This window comes from Canis lupus, chromosome 24 (genome assembly GCF_011100685.1).
Source record: "Canis lupus familiaris isolate Mischka breed German Shepherd chromosome 24, alternate assembly UU_Cfam_GSD_1.0, whole genome shotgun sequence".
NCBI classification, from domain to species: Eukaryota; Metazoa; Chordata; class Mammalia; order Carnivora; family Canidae; genus Canis; species Canis lupus.
In genome coordinates this window covers 33,315,780-33,336,045 of record NC_049245.1, presented here as the reverse complement: position 1 = coordinate 33,336,045, position 20,266 = coordinate 33,315,780, and the positions used below count along the sequence as shown (strand labels likewise).

At 46.7% G+C, this 20,266-nt stretch overlaps 2 protein-coding genes across 2 annotated transcripts in view; both read right to left on the bottom strand.

The window, feature by feature from the left end:
- Positions 1-4,247: 4,247 nt before the first annotated feature.
- Positions 4,248-8,574, bottom strand: DBNDD2 (dysbindin domain containing 2). The gene is given in 5 exon segments (XM_038572445.1): positions 4,248-4,855; positions 4,857-4,915; positions 6,237-6,374; positions 6,573-6,719; positions 8,418-8,574. Coding segments are annotated over 4 exon segments (480 nt in total). The 5' UTR covers positions 6,712-6,719; positions 8,418-8,574; the 3' UTR covers positions 4,248-4,711.
- The window catches only part of SYS1 (SYS1 golgi trafficking protein), a 36,725-nt gene continuing 23,047 nt past the window's right edge, over positions 6,589-20,266 (bottom strand). Inside the window, exon 4 of the mRNA XM_038572448.1 lies at positions 6,589-6,719. Within this exon, the coding sequence (XP_038428376.1) occupies positions 6,713-6,719 (7 nt within the window). The 3' untranslated portion in view covers positions 6,589-6,712. The remainder of the gene's footprint in view (positions 6,720-20,266) is intronic.

Sequence of the window (20,266 nt, the reverse complement as noted above, 5' to 3'; positions counted from 1 at the left end):
CCCCCCCCTCCCCCATCTTTTGTATTGGCTTGTTTGCCTTTTTACTACTCAGTTGTAGGAGTTCCAAAGTTAAATTCCTGCTTTGGTTTTTCTGGGTGCCCTATGAGGACACACTCATGAAGGATTTTGCTCAGTCTCTTGCTCACAACCATGCTTCTAAAGAGCCAAATTTGATGGTGGACAGATCTGCCTAGATATACCCCAACCAACCAGAAAGGGGATGTCAAAAAGATATCTTTATGTAATTATGCCCTCATCCTACTTCCATCTAGTGTTCTTCTCCCACTACACATGGAATAGAGGCTATGAGTTTAGATGTCGGACAAATCCCCACACCAGCTTTTAATCCACCGGAGCATGAACAACCTAGTGTCACTTTTCTTCTGTAAAATGGATAAGCCTACTTTCAGGGTTGGTGTTAAAGACTAGAAATTATGTATATGTGGGACGTAGAATGTAGTGAGTGTTTAATAATATTGACTGTCATTTACTCAAACAATTCTTTGATGTAGGGTCTATGACCTCTTGTTTTACAGATAAGAAAACAGGTACAGAAACCAAGATATTGCCTAAGATCATAGTGAGTCATGAAGCCAGAACTAGAGTTCACACCATCAAACTCAAACAAAACAAAAACCAAAAGAGGAGCTGCCATCATTATGATTATTTTATATTCTATGCTTTCTCTCCTTTTGAAATTGCCTCTCCCCATCATTCAAGACCCGCCACCTCCAGGAGACTTACCTTCTCTTCTCTAGTGTTATAGTCTTCTGTGCACTTCTGCTATAGCCTGTGTTCTATTTCCAATATCTGTGGCCCCATGTGCTCCTGAAAGAGCTCTTGGTCACCTTAGTATTCCTGTTACCTAAGCAAGGAGGCTAGTATACAGTAGGTGCTCAGCAATGTCTGAACAAACAAGTCACAGCACAGTTCATAGTGTCCCCACACTGCCACACTATTCAGGTCAAGTTCTGTGCATTCTTTAGGGACTGCTAGAGGGTGCACCTTCCAGGGAATCTTTCCCCAAGTTGTGATCCTTCCTATTTCCTCCACACCATAGGATTCTACAGGATGAGACTGTCTTTATCCCTCCTCCCCAGAGTCTGTGATAAGTCTGTGCAGCAGACAGAAGAAGCCACACTGCGGCTTGGAGACAAAGCTGGGCTGCATGCTTTGGAGCTGGCTCCAAATCATCCTCTCCTCTCTGGGGCACTGTGTGGCCTCAAGAAACAGTCAGTTGGAGATGCTGGCTCTGAAGGCTGGCCAAACCCCTGTGGTTTGGCAGGAGAAAAGATCATTGTCCAAGCAGGAAGTGGTCTTGGGTCTCAGCTGACCCTAGACTTTTCCAGGCAGGGCTGGGGCTCATAGCAGCTGAACTGGAGGCTCCCCGCAGGCTCACACACAATTCTCCCTCTCTGGAAGACTAGAGATCCCTGTCCCCAGGCAGGCTCCCTGCCCCAAATCCCACAAATCTTAGCATCACGTGCCTGGAGTACTAAGAGATTTCTTGACATACTGACAGCAACCAAGTTAGTCTAGCTTCCCATCATTTGCCCTGGAGGGAGCAGGGTGATCCTGGGAGCTGAGAAGCCTTGTATAGCAGAGCCATAGAGCTCACAGGCTGCAGCCCAATCAGGTGGTTGAGCTTTGCTACTCCAAAGGAAGGGAGAGCGCAAAAGGACAGAGACCATATCTTTTGTGTGCAGCAAAGTCATAAGCAATCCAGAAAAACTGGAAAATTTCACATGAGACTAGCCCCAGCCCAGTTTAGTAGATGATCTCAACTTGGACACAGAGGCTTTTAGACAAAAGGAACACAAAACTCCCACAAGTTTCTCACTAGCGCTGGAAAAAAGCACTTAAGAGCTGTCACTTACAATGGTCTCCTGCAGGGGTGAAAGCAGGCTGGTACTATGGGAAGACTGCAGGCCCATCACTCACTCAGCCTGGATAGTACAAAGAGCTTTGGGATTTAGGCTGAAGGCCACTGATCCCATGGGTGGCTTTGATGTCTGAAGGGAGGTGGAGGGGCTTATTTCTTCTGATGTGAGAAATGACTTGATGCCCCTTATGGCTGGGTCCTAGAACCCTCCTTACTCCTTCCACTCCCCTTCTCTCCCTGAGCACATTCACTTACTTACCACCTACACAGTGGTATCTCTATTTATCTTCCCAGCCTAATCCTCTCTAAATCCAACACTCATGGGTCCGATTGCGTACCCAACATATCCTCCCACAGGTCTTGAAAAGCACCTCAAGCTCACCGTGGCCAAAAACAAATTTATGACCTTCTCTCCAAACCTGGTTCTTCCCTACACTCTCCATCTGGGTGAATAACCCTCTATATCATCCTATTGCAAGGGAGAAACAATTGTGGCACCCTTGACCTCTTCCTCTCTCATCCTCTCTCACCTACTGCTCAAATCTTTTGGAATCTGTCTCCTAAATATTTCTTCATTCCTTCCACCTTTCTATATCCCATCCACCTCCACCCTAGTCCTGTTACCCACTATGTAGTATGTGGCAGTGATCAACAATCACCTATCACCTCCTGGATCCCAGGCATCCACTCTGGTGCTTTCCAGTCAGCACTCCACTGAGGAGGTTCTCACCCTGCTCCCTTCACTCCCCTCTAGTTGACTCCTAATTATCCTTTAGGCCTCGGCTCAGATGCCACTTCCTCAAAGAAATGCCCCCCACTCCCCTGACTGCTCTTAGTAGGCTATTAACCTCTTCCTAGAACTGGTCATTATTGCAGTTTTACATCTGGGCCCCCACTAGACTAGACTTCCATAAAAGCAGCACTGTGTCTTTTTTTTTTTTTTTTTTCTGCTCTACATTCCATCTTCAGTGTCTTACACATATTAAACACTGACATTTAATAAATATTTGTTGAATGAATGTCATTTATTTTTTATACCCTGCCTCAACCCAGTCAAGCTGATCACTACCATTATCTTTTTGTTAAATGTCTGTCCTGAGCCTGTCCTCCTCCAGTATATTCTCTACACTGGCCAGAATTACCTTTTTAACAAGCAAGTCCAACCACTTGTAATCCTTCATTACTCCCCATAAAGTTCAGATTCATTAATGTGGCCTCTAACACAAAAACTGCTAGTTACCTACCCAAAGACTAATGTCTTCTTGTTCCTTAGAAACATTACCCTGATTTTATCAAGATAGCAGTGTGCCCTACTAAAGGCCTATCCTGGCCTCTCCAGTAGCCACGGTGCTTCTGAGAGGTTTGAAAGGTAGTTCAGAAATCAGATGCACTGGTAATTCAGTGACTTGAAAAGGTTATTGTTTTTCCAAAGGGCAGAATTTTCTTTCTTCCAGATAATGTTGTGTCCCCATGTCTATGAAATATCTATAAGTGAAACATTTGTTGTGTTAGCAAGCTCTGGTCAATGAGATGAAAGTGGACGTCACTTGTTAGAACTTCCAAGAATGCTTCCCAACGTGGAAATAGCAGGCTGTGCTTTGCCTGTCCTCAGTTTCTTTTCCCACTTTCTGCCAGTTTCAAGGACATGATGGCTGGGCTCCAAGGGCCATCTCAGACACCAGCTATCACTGAGAATTCAAGGCACGTAGCTGGGATGGCTGAGCAAAAAAGAGCCAAAAAGGACTCCAGTGTCTAATAACTTTGGAGCAGCCACATTGCCCTGGACTTCTTTTATATGAAGAAATACATTTGTATCTTAAGTCTCTGCCCTTTTACTAGCAGTGGAATTGAAACTTGATACAGGCTCCAAAGTCTTTCATGACTAACCTCTGTCACTCTTCCTTCTTGCACCTTCCTCTCCTTCTCCAATTCAACACTTGTGCCCAGCTGAATGTTTCTTAGTTCCTCAGAGCTATTTCTCTCCATATAAAATCTTCCCAAGCTGCTCTTTCTGCTTGGATTACAGCCCCCACTTGGCAAACTCCTACTCAGCCTCTGATCTCAGCTTAAAAATCAGTTCTTCGGTGGCTAGATGAGCTATTTTCTGACACCAGAGTCGTTGCTCATCATGCTACTTATTACACCATGAACCGTGGCATTTACTTGATTTTCTCTTCCAGAGACAGTAAACTCCTGAAGGCAGGGACATGGCCTGTCTTACTCAGAACTGTATCCCAAATGCCTAGCATACATGTTCAAGAACTATTTTCTAAAGAGAGGGAGCACACAAGAGATGGGGCTGGGGTACAGTGTTGGTCAGATATAATGGGTCTGAGATCTCTACAGTATAACACATGAAGGGGAATGGTTGGTATATGATTATTTGTTTATTATTTATACTGTGTCCTGTTCCCAAACAGGACATAGGCGAGCAGGATGGCTGAAGTACCTACCACTGCACGGGGAGTGCTAAGGAGTTCACATCCACTTAGAAACACGGGTTTAGAAGCCTCTATTGGAAGACTACAGCAGAGTCTGGGGGAGGGAAGGGTGCTAAGAAAAGCAGCAGCATCTTATCCTACCTCACCTTCCATCTCCTCGCCTGTAAGCCCTACCTCAGGAGTAAGCCAAAAACTGGTGGGAGGGTTGTAGCAGGAAAAGGTTAGCAGAAAAGCAGGAGGGTTAATTCCCAGAGAGGTACGCCATCCCACCGTCCTTGCGTCCCTCTGGTGCCTACTGCAAATAAAGAGTCTGGTCTTCTCTGAAGTGGGCCTAGGGTCTCCTGTGGAGAAGAGCCAGCTTCGCCAGTCTGTAGATGTAGGCCCACCGCTAGCTGCAAGCTCCAGGCTCTGCCCCTCCATCAGCCCCGTCCTCCTCATCAGATTGTGCCAAGGGCGTGTCTGCTCCACCATCGCTGGGATTTGGGCTGTGCAGGTTGGTGGAGTCATCGGAAGATGAGGAGGAGGTACGGGAAGGCAGTCCTGTCTGGCGTAGGCACTGGCAGGCTCAGCTCCTCCGGATGGTCATCCAGCCCTGCCCCGAAAGAAGAGTTGGTCAGGGCTTCAGGGGACTCTCAGAGACCCTCTGGCCAGGAGAGGCTGAAGCCCAGAGAAGGGTAGGGGAGTGACCAGTAACTGAGCTAGTTTACAAAGAGCCAGGTCTCAGGATGCCTGGTTGACTCAGTGGTTACGCATCTGCCTTCTGCCCAGGGAGTGATCCCGGAGTCCTGGGATCCAGTCCCGCACTGGGATCCCCACGGGGAGCCTACTTCTTCCTCTGCCTATGTCTCTGCCTCTCTCCATGTCTCTCATGAATAAATTAAAAAAAAAAAAAAAAAAAGCCAGGTCTCCTGACTTCCAGTTCTTTCCACTTCCCAATACCATGTCCGGGCCCTGGAGTCAGGTCAATCAATTCAAGAGTTCAAGATCTATCTATGTCACTTACTTGCTACTGAGTTGCTTTGGGCAAGTCATTTTCCCCCTCAAGGGTCGAATCTTCTCTAAAAATGGGATATGCACCTACATTCCAGAAGGGGTTTTGAAGATGAAATCGAGGACTGCTTATAAAATGTCTGGTATGGGGTGCCTGGGTGGTGGTTGAGCATCAGCCTTCAGCTTGGGGCATGAACCGGAGTCCTGGGATCGAGTCCCACATCAGGCTCCCTGCATGGAGCCTGCTTCTCCCTCACCTGTGTCTCTGTCTCTCTCTCTGTGTCTCTCATGAATAAATAAATAAAATCTTAAAAAAAAAAATATCTGGTATGCAGTAGGCCATTAATAAATAGCAGTAGCTTTAAATAAGAAAATATCTAATAAGCTAAGTATATGGGCTTTGGAATAAGAAAGCCATGGTTTGAACCCAGCTCTTCTACTTTCTGGCTATGTAACAACTTCTGAGTCTAATTTCCTCCTTTATAAAACCAGGATAATACTGCCTGCCCTAATAGGACATTTTAGGGATTGAGGTAACTAAGCACAGTATTAGCAACCTAAAAAAAAAAAACATGTTGAGTAAATATTCATATGAAGATGACTAAAATGGCTTATCTAATACAAAAACCATATTTTATATTATTTCAATTATATGACTTAATTACATTAATTTCACAAAAGGCAAAATTAATAAAGTCTAAGGGGTTGGGACATTCCCAGAATTTTAGATTGGCGATCTGTCACCCAGTTTCCCTTAGGGTCAACTTCCCTAAAATCAGAACAGACAGCTGTTTCATTGGTAGAAACACCCACTTCCAGCCGCCACATGTATACTTCCGCAGCCCTGCCTTGCAGCCTCACTTCAGAGCCTGACACCAGGTCTGGCTAACTCGTGCCCAAGTCCCCAAAGCCAAGGGGCATACCAGATGTCTGGGAGGCTGGCGGAGGGTCTTCACAAGGCAAGAACACATCTGCTCCATCCTGGTCTCCAAGGTCAATAAGTTCTACCTGTTCCAGTGCATCCACGTTCACTTCCATGGATGAGATACTACCTATGGGGGCTGCAGATCAAGAAGGGGGCAAGTCAGGAGGACACAAGCCAGAGCCCCTAGGATGGTTAGAGACGTGTGTCAGGTCTAGAGATAGACGTTTCGAGGGCCCAAAAAACAAGAGGAAGAGGCTCCCATGATTCAAGACCTATATGACTTACCCACCCTCCACCCTTGCCCCAGTCCCTCTCCCCAGGACTCAGAGCTTACGTCTCTGTGACTCGAGATGCAGGTGGGACAGGGGGAAGACAAACTCCGTTTCTGGCTGTAAAATTTCCTCGAAGAATTTCTGCCGCTCCCGAAGGCGGAGCTGCTGGCGCTCCAGGGCTGCCCGAGGATTTGGGTCCATGTCAGCTCCTGGAAGACAGAAGAGCAAGGATGGCTATGAAGTTGAGAGGGACTACAATGGGGGCCTGAACTTGGGGAACCCCTCTGTAGCCAGCATCCTGGTGTTACAGCCTGGACACCTCTGGACTGGGCTACCTCCTTCTCTTCTTTGACGCAGAATCCATTACCACAAACTTCACGTCTCATTGAGAGGCAGGGCTGACCCTGGCCCCACAAAGGGGATGCTGGTTCCAGGCACCGCAAAAGCAGCTCCTCTGTATTCAGAGAACAGAGCCAATAGCCAAGTCTCAGTATCATGCCCTTGTGAGAGGAGTTCCAGGGATTGGTCCAGTCCAAATGAGCAAGGCACTTTTAATGGACCCAGGCTCCCCTCAGAAGGCTATGGAAGACAGTGAGATGGGGATCTCAGGGTGGAAGATTATCTTGCTCCAGTGCTGCAACTCTGGTTCATGCCCAGCCTTCAAAACCCAGACAAAGACTAAAGCACTCCCTCTCCCCCACACACCCCATCACCACCATCCCCTCCAAACCCTGCTCTGAAGTTGCGGACCTGACTTCCAGACTTGGCTCTGCCCCTAAGGAAATCATCTTTCCAGCCTCAACCTTCCCATCTGAAAATGACTGAATAGTCCTACCTGCCTCAAACACAACCCAGCAGCTGTTGGTTCAGGTGCTCTGTAAAATGTAAAGCTGGGAGAGTGTGCTATTTAGAGGCCCCCCCACCATCTCTTCTCCGCACTTCCCAGCTCTTTTTGAGCACCTCTTTGACACATCTCAGCCTTATATCCCCATAGTCAATGAGTAGCAACTGGGCCGGTGGGTCTTGGATCCAATTCGGTCCAGTCCCCCACCCCCCCACCCTCCCCTCAGGCGGGTCCCCGGTGCAGAGAGCTTTCCAGAACACCAGAGCTCTGGGCCGGCCCAGGCCCTAAACATCCACTCGCATTCACTCCATCTCCTTCCTGTCAGCGGAGGAGCCCATCACCAGAGGCAAGGGAGTATCTGGCTTGAGGACCAGCTCGTCAACCTCCGTAGCCTGCCTCTCGCGCTTCATCCGGACTCAAGTGTCAGGAGACCCCGGGCAGCTCCACCGCCGCTGCTGCGGGCTTCGAGGGGCTCAAACCCAAGTGGGCCAAAGGCGGTGTGCGGAGACTGGGTGGCCGCCGGCTGGCAGCGGGGGCAGGGAGGCGCTGACGCCGATTCCTGGGAAAGGCTCTCCGAGCTGCCGCCCAGGTCACAGCGCTAAAAATACCCGGGCCCCTGGGGCCGTCTGCTCCGCCGCGGAGAGGGGAGCGGGGAAGGGAGAGATCGAGGGTGGGGGCGCCCACGGGCGGGGGACGCCAGGAACGCCCCCTCTCCCTAACCCCATCCACCTCCCGAGACCTGAGAGGCTGTCCCCAGGGGGCAGCGGAGCCGGGTCTGGGGAGAGGAAGGGAATTGTTTACGCGACCAAAGGTGCTAGGATAGGGGAGACGAGGTCGGGGGAGCCCGGGGGGAGGAGGGTGGCCGTGAAATGCAGCGCGCCCCGCCAGTCTCCGCCCCACCCGCCCTGGAGTCCGCGGGAACAAGAAAATTCCCTAAAAAGGGCCCGGGCGCGCCCGCCGGCGGGGGGAGGAGGCGGTCGAGGGCCCCGGGCGTCCGACTCGTGCGGCCGGCCCCCGGCCCCGGCCCGCCCGCCGCCTCTGCGCCCCCGCGCCGAGCCCCTACCTGCAGCGCCCTGCGCCCCCGCAGCCTCGATCGCTCGGCTCCGGCGAGACAGCACCGGGGGCGTGGGAGCGAGCCGCGCCGGCCGGGGTGGGGCTGCGCCGCCGGGGCTCCCGCGGGACCGCCAGGCCCTGGGAGCCGGGAACGAGGAAGCGTCGGGCGGCGGAAGTGGGGGAGGGGCGGCGACGGGCACCCGCGCCCGCCTCCCTCCCGGCCGCCTCGGGGAGCCCCCTCGGGCGCGGCCGCTCGCACTTGCAGGCCGGGCGAAAAGTTCCCGGCGCGCATCCTCGCTCCGCAGCTGGCCGCGCTCGTCCCTCCGCCAGCCGCCGGGGCGCTCGGCTCCGCACGCTCACATCCACTTGCTGCGCCGCCCTGGGCGCCGCAGCCCGGCTGGGGGGACACACGCGGGCTCTGGACCCAGGCGCACTTGCTGCTCGCGACTCCCGGGCAGCCCCGGCGCAACGCACCCGCACCCGCACCCGCACCCGCACCCTGGGCGAGCAGGCGCAGGCGGGGAAGGGAACCGGCCAGGGCGAGGAGGGCACTGACCCGCTGCCGCGCATCAGGGCAGGTGCGCCGCGGCCGAGGGCCCCCTGACCCCGGCACTCACCCGGCAGCCCGGGTTTCTGGCTCCGGGACCGGACTGAGCCACCGCCCAGCCTTCCAGCGCACTGGGCGGGGTGGGCGCCGGGACGGGGCGGGTCGGGGCCGCAGGGGTGGGCCTCTGCGCCGCGCCCCGAGACGCCGGCGGGGAGCCAAGTTCTCCAGGGCGCGAACAGGGGCGCTGCGCGTCCAGGTTGGCTGGGGTGGAGGGGCGAGGCTCAAACTGCCGGCGGACAGAGGAAACTCTTGCCCCACTCGCCGCGCCTCCTGCTCAGACCAGCGCCAGAAGTGTCCAATCTGGCAGCTCCTGGACTGAGATTCTGTACCCACTCTTTTCCTCCTCCCTCCCACCTATCCCTTCGTGCTCGCAGCTCCAGAAGCAGCGGGAACAGGACGGGGTTGGGAGTGTCTGTCGGGAATACTTACTCCATAGGGTCATTCATTCATTCACTCAACAAACAGCCAGGAACTAGGAGTCATCCTTGGCACCTCCCTGTGCTGCGCTAAATTCACCTCCATTCCCTGTCGATTCTCTTTCCTAAATAACTTCAATCCACCATTCCTCTCCTTTTCCACCACCATCTCTCCCTTGGCTCCTCCAGTTGTAGCCTTCTATCTGGTTTTCCTGAACTCACTCTGGCCCCGCTACACTCCATCCCCGCTCGCCCTCCCCCTCTCCCCCAACACACCGAAGTCAGCCACCATTTCAAAACTCGGGTTTGTGTTCCAAACACCACCCCCTGCTTGAATCCTTCCATTGTTAGAATAAAATCTAGATGCTGATATCTGAGCCTAATCTTGAAAAAAATGAGTTCAACAAGCAGAGAAGAGGGGGGAAGGGCATGTACAAAGGGATGGAGTCATGACACATTCAGGTTTCCCTGTCAGGGGACCAGTACTGTACAAATACCCAAAGCGCTGCTTCTTTTGTTAATGGGATCGCAAAACAACCCTAGGAGAGAAATACAACAAGCAGCTTTCCCACTATTTTATAAGCAAGGAAACTAGTTCGTGGGAGGCAAGTGGTTAAGAGCATGGGTGTGGTGGTCAGACCCTCCTGGGTTGCAAACCTAGCTCTGCATCTAGCCAGCTGTGTAAATACTTAATTTCTCTGTTCCTTGATTTCCCTGCTTATTAGGTAGGAATAATTAATCCCTACCACTTATGAGATAATTCATATAAAATGCTTAGTACAGGAATGGGCGCTTTGGAGATGCTCAATAAACAGTAGGTGTTTTGATTGTAATGGGTTCTGAGAAAGGGAGGAATAGTGCTTTCTTCCATGAATTTCTGAAATTATAGGAAGTATACCTTAATAGTTGATACTTCCACAGGGCTTATTATATATCTGTTGCTATTATAAGTGTTTTGCCTATATTAACTCTTTTAATCCTCTTAACAACCTTGTGAGGTAAGTACTATTATTATTTCCATTTTACAGATACAGAAACTCAGAGACGGAGAGGTAAGGAGGCTTGTCCGAGGCCATACAGCAAGTAAGCGATGGAATTCACATCCACATGGGCTGCTTTCAGAGACTGTGCTTATAACCACTGCTCCCAGGCTGTTCCCCTTCCGTCCTGCTGCAGTTTTCAACTTCTAAGAAATGTCTGGTCAGTTTGATTCTTATTCCTCATTAATGGATGAAGTAGATACTTGGTCCCATTTCCTCGCACAGGAGAATGAGGCCAACTCAGGAGTATGTTGGATGAGAGCTCAGCTCCCAAAGCTACTTCTCCCTTTTCCAGGCTTATCCCTAGGAACTTCGAACTCTATGGATTGTTTTGACCTGTTCCTAATATGGTGACAGATCTGGAACCTCCGTCCCTTCTCTTTGCCAGATAGTTGTCACATGAAGGGGTAGAAAGGGAAGAGCATCTAAGCTAGATATAATTCAGGGGGCAAAGCTGGAAGGGTATTGGCCAAGGGAAAGACCCAGGCAGCATCCCCAAGAGCAGATGGCAAAAAGAAGTGAAAGGAGCCATGGAAAAGTAGATGGCTGAGACTTCTGGCTTCCATCCAGGACACAGAAAGCTAGGAAGAGCTTTTTTTTAAATTTAAGAACAATATTGAAAAATTGTCAGGTAGTCTATAAAATTACAACTTTTGTCAAACCTATCAGAGAGCTAAGGTTGGAGAGCAACCAATTAACCTGAATTCCAAAGGAGGCCAGGAGCCCTCAAGAAGAAATGGGACGCAGGCAATGGCACACTTGTGATGAGGCCTCCCTGCAGACAGGTAAAAACAGTTCGTTTTATTATGCAGATCTACATTTCTTTCTGGTATCATATTCTTTCTGCCTCAAAAAGATCTACACAGAGAAGTAAAGATCCCTAGAAATGGACAGAATAAACGTAGATATAATATTTTTGGTTTTAATCACCTTAAAAGACAACTGACTAAAGCAAAAGAGTTGCAATACACTACTCTTTGGCTTTAGAAGTCATGGGGATGTAAAGTGCAGCACAAGGAATATATAGTCAATAGCTTTATGTAAAAAAAAAAAAAAGCTTTATGTGTTGACAGATGGTAAGTACACTTACTGTGTTGAGCATTTAGTAATGTGCATAATTGTCGGGTGGCTATGTTGTATATCTGAAACTAATATAAAATTGTATGTCACTACACTTCGACTTTTAACAGTAGCAATATGTTGTGGATAGCTAGCATATATAAAAGTAAAATGTGTAATGATAACAATAGTCAAAATGATGGGATAAGTAATTGGAAATATACTGTCGAAGGATCCTCTGCTGTATAAGAAGTGATATAACATTATTTGAAGGTTGACTTTGATTAATTGAAGGTATATATACCTATATATACTTTTAAAGATTTTTATTTATTTATTTTGACAGAGAAAGAGAGAGCACATGAGCACAAGCAGAGGAAGTGGCAGGTAGAGGGACAAGGAGAAGCAGGCAGAGGGAGTGGCAGAAGCAGGCTCTTTGAGGAGCAGGGGCTGGATCCCAGGACCCTAGGATCATGACCAGAGCACTAGAGCTGAAGGCAGACATTTAACTGAGTGAACCACCCAGGCACCCCCAATTAATTGAAGATATATATTGTAAATGCAAGGGCAACCGTTAAAAAAAATTTTTTAAGTATAAATAATTCAAACCAATGTGGAGATAAAGTGGGAAAATAAAAATATTGGGAAACATTCTCCCTGGGCCTTTTGTGTTCAACGTGTCTTGTTGACTATCTCAAGATTGCAAGGATCTGACTTCTCTTTTACCTGGGCCCTTGCTCAGGATTTTTGATTGCTAAAAGAGCTTGAGAGATCAGATGGTGTCTTTCTCAAACAAAGTCAAGCTTGCTTACTGCTTGCTGTAAAAGTTCTGGGACTGGTTCCCCAGCCAAGTGTAAACCCACTTTGTATGTGCTGTGCATCTGGGACCTCCATATCAGTTGTTGGACTTGGGGCCAAAGGAACCAACAAACACACATCGATGCTGATGTTCGTGTTGTTTGGTGTGCAATGAGTAATAAACTGTTTCAATCAAATGCAATTAAGTCTTATTGTCCTTGGCCAACAAGCACATGAGAAAATGCTCCGCATCACTTGCCTTCAGGGAAATACAAATCAAAACCACAATGAGATACCACCTCACACCAGTGAGAATGGGGAAAATTAACAAGGCAGGAAACAATAAATGTTGGAGAGGATGTGGAGAAAGGGGAACCCTCTTGCACTGTTGGTGAGAATGTGAATTGGTGCAGCCACTCTGGAAAACTGTATGGAGGTTCCTCAAAAAGTTAAAAATAGATCTGCCCTACCACACAGCAATTGCACTGCTGGGGATTTACCCCAAAGATACAGATGCAGTGAAAGCCGGGACACCTGCACCCCGATGTTTCTAGCAGCAATGTCCACAATAGCCAAACTGTGGAAGGAGCCTCGGTGTCCAACGAAAGATGAATGGATACAGAAGATGTGGTTTATGTATACAATGGGATATTACTCAGCCATTAGAAACGACAAATACCCATTTGCTTCGAGGTGGATGGAACTGGAGGGTATTATGCTGAGTGAAATAAGTCAATTGGAGGACAATCATTATATGGTCTCATTCAAATAGGGAATATAAAAAATAGTGAAAGGGAATAAAGGGGAAAGGAGAAAAAATGAGTGGGAAATATCAGAGAGGGAGACAGAACATGAGAGACTCCTAACTTTGGGAAATGAACAAGGGGTGGTGGAAAGGGAGGTGGGCGGGGGGTGGGGGTGACTGGGTGACGGGCACTGAGGGGGGCACTTGATGGGATGAGCACTGGGTGATATGCTATATGTTGGCAAATTGAGCTCCAATTTAAAAAAAGTCTTATTGTCTTATTTTTGGTGATCAATGGGTTGATGTTTTTCCCTGAAAAAAAAAATGTAATTTAATCCAAAGTAAGAAAGAAAAAGGAAAAAATGATTTTCAAAAGATGGAAAATATAAAACAAATAGCAATATATAAGATTTTAATCCAACTGTCAATGAAAAGACAACCAATTAAAAGACTAGTAGAACAGGAAAGGAAGTAAAGCAAAAGGCAATAATGTGCTGTCTACAAGAAACCCAATTTAACTATAACAAAATATATGGGTTAAAAGTAAGTGAATGAGGGATCCCTGGGTGGCGCAGCGGTTTGGCGCCTGCCTTTGGCCCAGGGCGCGATCCTGGAGACCCAGGATCGAATCCCACGTCGGGCTGCCGGTGCATGGAGCCTGCTTCTCCCTCTGCCTGTGTCTCTGCCTCTCTCTCTCTCTCTCTGTGACTATCATAAATAAATAAAAATTAAAAAAAAAATTAAAAAGTAAGTGAATGGAATGAGATACACCAATTATAATGTATGTACTGCTGAAGTGAGCAGAAGCAAGCACGTATGCGATACACCATACAGTCAAAGCAAATTGGAGTGGCAAAATTAATACCAGACAAATGTAAACTTTAAAAAGACTGTTGCCAGTGATATTCATAACAAAGGTTCAATTCACTAGGAAGACTCAACTATTATAAATGTGAATACATCTAATAACAGAGTTTAAAAAAATAGATGAAGTAAAAGCCAATAGACCTAAAATAGAAAGAGAAAAATCTATATTTCAGTTAGAGAATTTGATACTGCTGCCCCAGTAATCAATAAAACAAGTAGGACAAAGAAGGAAGGATATAGAAATCCTGAACACTATCAACTGACTTGTTCCAACTGACACTTTTATTAACACTTTAACCAACAATAACAGAGTAAACATCTTTTTCAACTGCACATAAAACATTCACCAAGATACATTGTACTCTGGGCCACAAAACAAACCTCAACAAATGTAAAAGAATTTAAATCATACAAAATGTTGATATGGCTATACAAGAATTGAGATATAACTAATAAAGATACCTGGGAAATGCCCCCAATACTTGGAAATAAAATACAACGCTTCACAATAACCCATGAGTCAAAGACAAAGTCCAAAAGGAAATTAGAAATTGAATAATATTGAAATGCAGCCACCAGCCACCAAAATAGCCCCAGGGCTCCGCCCCCAGGGCTCCGTGCCTTTCCTTTATTCATACCTTTATGTAGTCCTCTGCTATACCCTGTATCAGGGTTACTCTATATGACCAGTAAGAAATGATGGTGGACCATGTCCAAAATTAGGATTAAAAAAACAAAAGACCACAGCTTCCATCTTGGGATCTTGGGTGTGTGTCCTCATTCTGGTGGAAGCAATCTACTATGTTGTCAACAGCCATGCAGAGAGGCCCACGTGGCAAGCAACAGAAGATTCCAGCCAACAGCTAGGAAGAACAGAGGGCCTGCCAGCAACCACATGAGTGAGCAGAGAAACAGATCCACTGGCCCTGGTAGCACCTTGAGAGGACTACAGTCCTGGCCAGCAGCTTGCCTGCAACCTTGTGAAAGACCAAGGCAGAACCATTTCAGCTAGAGCATTCCTGGATTCCTCATGCCCAAAACCTTTGAGATACTAAATACTTCTTGTATCAAACTGCTAAGTTTGTATTGCAATAAAGCAATACAAACCTCGTATAGAGGTTTTGGTACTGGGATAGAGTGCTGCTCTAAAGCATGGCAGTGGCATTAGAACTGGCAACAAACTGAGAGGAGTGTAGTGGAAATGCCTTGGAAAAGCTGCTGAGAGAAGCCTCAGTCCTTTGATAAGACACCAGCCAAGGCAAATGGGAAAGTAGGTAAATGCTATTGGAAACTGGGGTAAGAGGAAGCTCGTTATGTCATGACACAGAGGTTAGCAGCCCTGTTTGCCTCCAGTAAAAGAGGAACAGAGAGAGCATGCCAGTAATTAATTGGGTGATCTAGCTAAGGACGTTTGCAAGCAAGGTGGTAAGGTGCCACCTGGTCTCTCCTAGCTGCTGACAGTAAAATGCAAGCGAGGAGAGAGGAGCTAAAGCAGCAGTTCCCTAGTGACAGGGAGGCTGCCTCCTGGGGGGACATTTGGCAATGTCTGGAGACATTTTTGGTTGTTGAAACTGGAGAGGTTGCTATTGGCATCAAGTTAGTAGAGGTCAGGGATACTGCTAAATATCCCCTAGTGCACAAGACAGATCCCTCTCACCATTGCCCCCCCTCCACACACACGCACACAAAGAATTATCTAGCCCAGAGTGTCAGTAAGTGCCGAGATGGAGAAGCCCTGAGCTAAAAGGAAGCACTGTTAAGTATGAAGAAACCAGGACTTCACAGTAAGAATTTCTCAGCCTCTCCAAATGGCAAATGATAGTAACATTAAGAAGTAGTTTCCTAGCAAACCTTAAATCTAGGGCATTGAAAACATCCAAAACAACATGGTGCAAAAATGCAACTGAGGGGTGTCTGGGTGGCTCAGTGGGTTAAGCATCTGCCTTCCCCTCAGATATGATCCTGAGGTCCTGGGATTGGGGTCCTGGGATTGAGCAGGGCTCCCTGCTCAGCAGGAGAGTCTGCTTCTCCCTCTCCTTCTATCTCCCCCCTACTTTGTGTTCTCTCTCTCAAATAAATAAATAAAATCTTTCAAAAAATGAAACTGAGAACATGACTATAAAATCTTGAATTTATATCTCAGGAAGATTAAAGGCAATGCCTCAGAGTACTCAGATGAAAGATCTCCAAAGAAATCATAGGTGTGCCTCATAGATCCTCTGAATCAAACAATAGGGATTCTAGAAAGCTTAGGGATGTTGTCCCTTAGCCATTTCAGCATAAGCCTAATGCAAAGAAGGGCTTATCTCAAAGAAATTGTAGGCATGGCCTTTGTCTAATAGAGTGCTCTGAGTAAGATTCAGAGTGACCCACAAGTTCCTAAAAGGACAATATATCCAGAAAAGTCTCCAGTTTGGATGTATAGGGATAAAGAGAGTATAAAATAAAAAGAGGATTTTTGGTCCTGAACAAAATGGAGTAGATGCATTCCTCTCCATCCCTCCCACTAAATATAGCTTTTAATGTTTTATATCTCAAACAAATAGAAGAAGGCAGACCAACCAGGAACTCCAGTAGGTTTTCTTTTTGCTAGGGTCTGGAGAAGCCTGTAACCTGGAAATGCCAAACAGGCACAGATAAAAATTGTCCCCATGAAAAGCCTGTTTTCTGGCTTTTTTCTGACTGAGAAAGAGGCACCTAGCAGTACAGAGATCTTTTGACATTAAATGTCCCCCTCCAGCAAAATAATAGAGAAAAAACCACTACCAGCCTCTACTAGCAAAGACAGAGGGAAAGCCAGACTTCAATGTTCACCTTGTAACAAAGGTCGCTTCACTTCCAGGTGGTGTTAGAGGAAACCGGCTGGGAGCCTGAGCTTCATCACTACCAGCAGTAACAATACCCTTCCCCAAGAATCCCTCCCCATTTCCATGGTGTCAGAGGAGGCCACATGGGGAGCTGCACTGCCATCTCCATCAAGCAATAATGAGGCACCACTCCCTTCCTCCAATGTAAAGGAGGCCAAGTGTACAGCCTAGATGTCCAACTCTGCCCAGCAATAATGAGACAACCTTCACCTTTCCCTTTTGAGTGGGGTCATGCAGGTAGCCTGGATTCTCACTCTCATCTGGTGGTAGAGTTGGTGCCCCACCCCCCATCTCACTGGCCCAGGTCATCCAAGGCCTACTGAAACAGAAAATTTAAATGAGATCCAGAGACTCATAACATAATTTCCATAATGTCCAGGTTATAACTGAAAATAATTCATCATACCTAGAACCAGGAAAATCTCAATTTGGATAAGAAAAGACAACAGATGCCAACAAATCACAGCATTGCTCTATTTATCTAACCATGATTTTAAGACAGTCACTATAAAAGTGCTTCAACAAACAATTACAGGGATCCCTGGGTGGCTCAGCGGTTAAGCATCTGCCTTCGGCCCAGGGCATGATCCTGAGTCCCAGGATCAAGTCCCACATCAGGCTCCCTGCATGGAGCCTGCTTCTCTCTCTGCCTAAGTCTCTGCCTCTCTCTAATCGAGAGTGCTTGACAAAGACTCTCCCCTTGATCAAACTCTACCTGGGCTCCTCTGAGCCCTCTTTTCGAACAGGCCTTCACCTTGATCTATAAAGACTTGAACAAACACTAACATAGTTTCTAATAGCTCAAGGCTGAATCCCTAGGATGACCCCAGATCCCTTAAAGTGCCTGCCTGAGAAAACTCAAGGCTGCCAAATGAATTAACTGTTTGTTCCAGCCAACCTCTGAAGATAGGGCCCCTGTCTCCCAACAGCAAGATACCCATCTTCTATGGGAGGCTAGGAGATTAACATCAATAGTGCCAGTTAGCAAATCTACATGAGTTTCACATGGACCAATACTCCCTTTCTGTCTTCTATAAATTTTCACTTCCTTAAATCTATAGAGCAGCCCCCCTCAGCACCTCCCTATTCCCAAATTCCTTTAAGATGCTGAGTCATCTCTGGACAAATCAAAGCTGAGTCTCATTCATTTGGGGAATATAAATAATAGTGAAAGGGAATAGAGGGGAAAGGAGAAGAAATGGGTGGGAAATATCAGAAAGGGAGACAGAACATGAGAGACTCCTAACTCTGGGAAACGAACTAGGGGTGGTGGAAGGGGAGGAGGGTAGGGGGTGGGGGTGACTGGGTGGCAGGCACTGAGTGGGGCACTTGACTGGATGAGCACTGGGTGTTATTCTGTATGTTGGCAAATTGAACACCAACACAAAATAAATTTATTATTAAAAAAAAAAAAGCTGAGCTCAGTTCACACTGGATTCTTTTTCCTATTACAACAGTATATTACTGATCAAAATCTGTTCTTTCGGGCAGCCCAGTGGTTTAGCGCCTCCTACAGCCCAGGGCGTGATCCTGGAGTCCTGGGATCCAGTCCCACGTTGGGCTCCCTGCGTGGAGCCTGCTTCTCCCTCTGCCTGCATCTCTGCCTCTCTCCCTCTCTCTCTTCTCTGTGTATTCTCATGAATAAATAAATAAAATATTTTTTTAAAAATCTGTTCTTTCTACTTTAAATAATTTGTTTATCTCTGACATGCTGTACCCAGCAAGAAGATCTTTTAGGAATGAGAAATCAAGACATTCTCAAATGAAAGAAATACTAATAGAATTTGTTGCCTGAAGACCTACCCTAAAAGAATGACCAAAGAGGGTACCTGGCTGGCTCAATCGGTGGAGCATACAACTCTTGATCTCGAGGTTGTGAGTTTGAGCCCCACATTGGATGTAGAGATTACTTCAAAATAAAAAATCTTAGAGACGCCTGGGTTGCTTAGTGGTTAAGCATCTGCCTTAGGCTCAGGGCATGATCCTGGAGTCCCAGGATTGAGTCCCACATCCGGCTCCCTGCATGGAGCCCGCTTCTCTCTCTGCCTAAGTCTCTGCCTCTCTCTCTCTCTGTGTCTCTCATGAATAAATGGATGAAATCTTAAAAAAAAAAAAAATCTTAAAAAAAAGAAAACATCATAGATTAAATAAAAAATTAAATCCTAAAAGATATTCAAGTAACACAGGAAGGGTGGAAAATGGAACAGACAAATGAAAAAACAGAGGAAACAACTATAAAATGACAAATAGAAGAAGCACTAAGACACAAATAATTACATGAACTGGAAATGGCCTAAATATATCATTTAAAAGTGAGAGAGACAGGGCACCCGGGTGGCTCAGTGGTTGAGCATCTGCCTTTGGCCCAGGTCATGATCCTGGGGTCCCGGGATCAAGTCCCACGTTGGGCTCCCTGCATGGAACCTACTTCTCCTTCTGCCTATGACTCGGCCTCTCTCTCTCTCTCTCTCTCTGTGTGTGTGTGTCTCTCATGAATAAATAAATTAAATCTTTTAAAAAAATAAATAAAAGTGAGAGAGATCTGCAAAACAGGATATGAATAAATAACCCAACTATAAGCCATCAACAAGAAATTCACTTCAAGTATAATGACATAGGTAGGTTGAAAGTAAAAGGATGGAAAAAGATGTGCCATACAAACAATCAAAAGACAGCAGAATCTGCCATCTTAATATCAGATAAAAGAAAATCACCAGGGAAGAAAGGGTACATTACATAATGATAGCAGGATCAAACCATGAGGAAAACAAAGCAATCCTAAAATGTATGGGCACCAAACTCAGAACCAAAAGGAGAGTTGGAGACTTCAACACATCTTGAAATACTGATAGAAATACTAAGCAGAAAAGCAGCAGAATACATAAGAACTTTTTTTTTTTTAAGATTTTATTTATTTATTCATGAGAGACACAGAGAGAGGCAGATATATAGGCAGAGGGAGAAGCAAGCTCCCTGCAGGGAGCCTGATGCAGGACTAGATCCCCGGACTCCAAGATCATGACCTGAGCTGAAGGCAGCCACTCTACCACTGAGCCACTCTGGTGCCCCTAGAATACATAAGAACTCAACAAAATATCCAAAAGGCTCTAATAGACATTTAAAGAACACTCTACCCAACAATAGCAAGATACACATTCTTTTCAAGTGCCCATGGAATATTCACCCCAACAGACAATATCCTAAGTCCAAAGACAACCTCAAGAGACTTAAAACAATCAAAATTATACAGTGTATGTTCCCTTGACCACAATGAAATCAAACAGATCCAAATCAGTAACAGAAAGGTGACAAGAAAATCTCCAAACACGTGTAAATTAAACAACATACTTCTAAATAATTTGTGGTTCAAAGTGAAGATCTCAACAACATTTTTTAAAATTGAGCTGAAGCAAAGTATTAAAATATTTAGGGGAATCCCTGAGTGGCTTGGCGGTTTGGA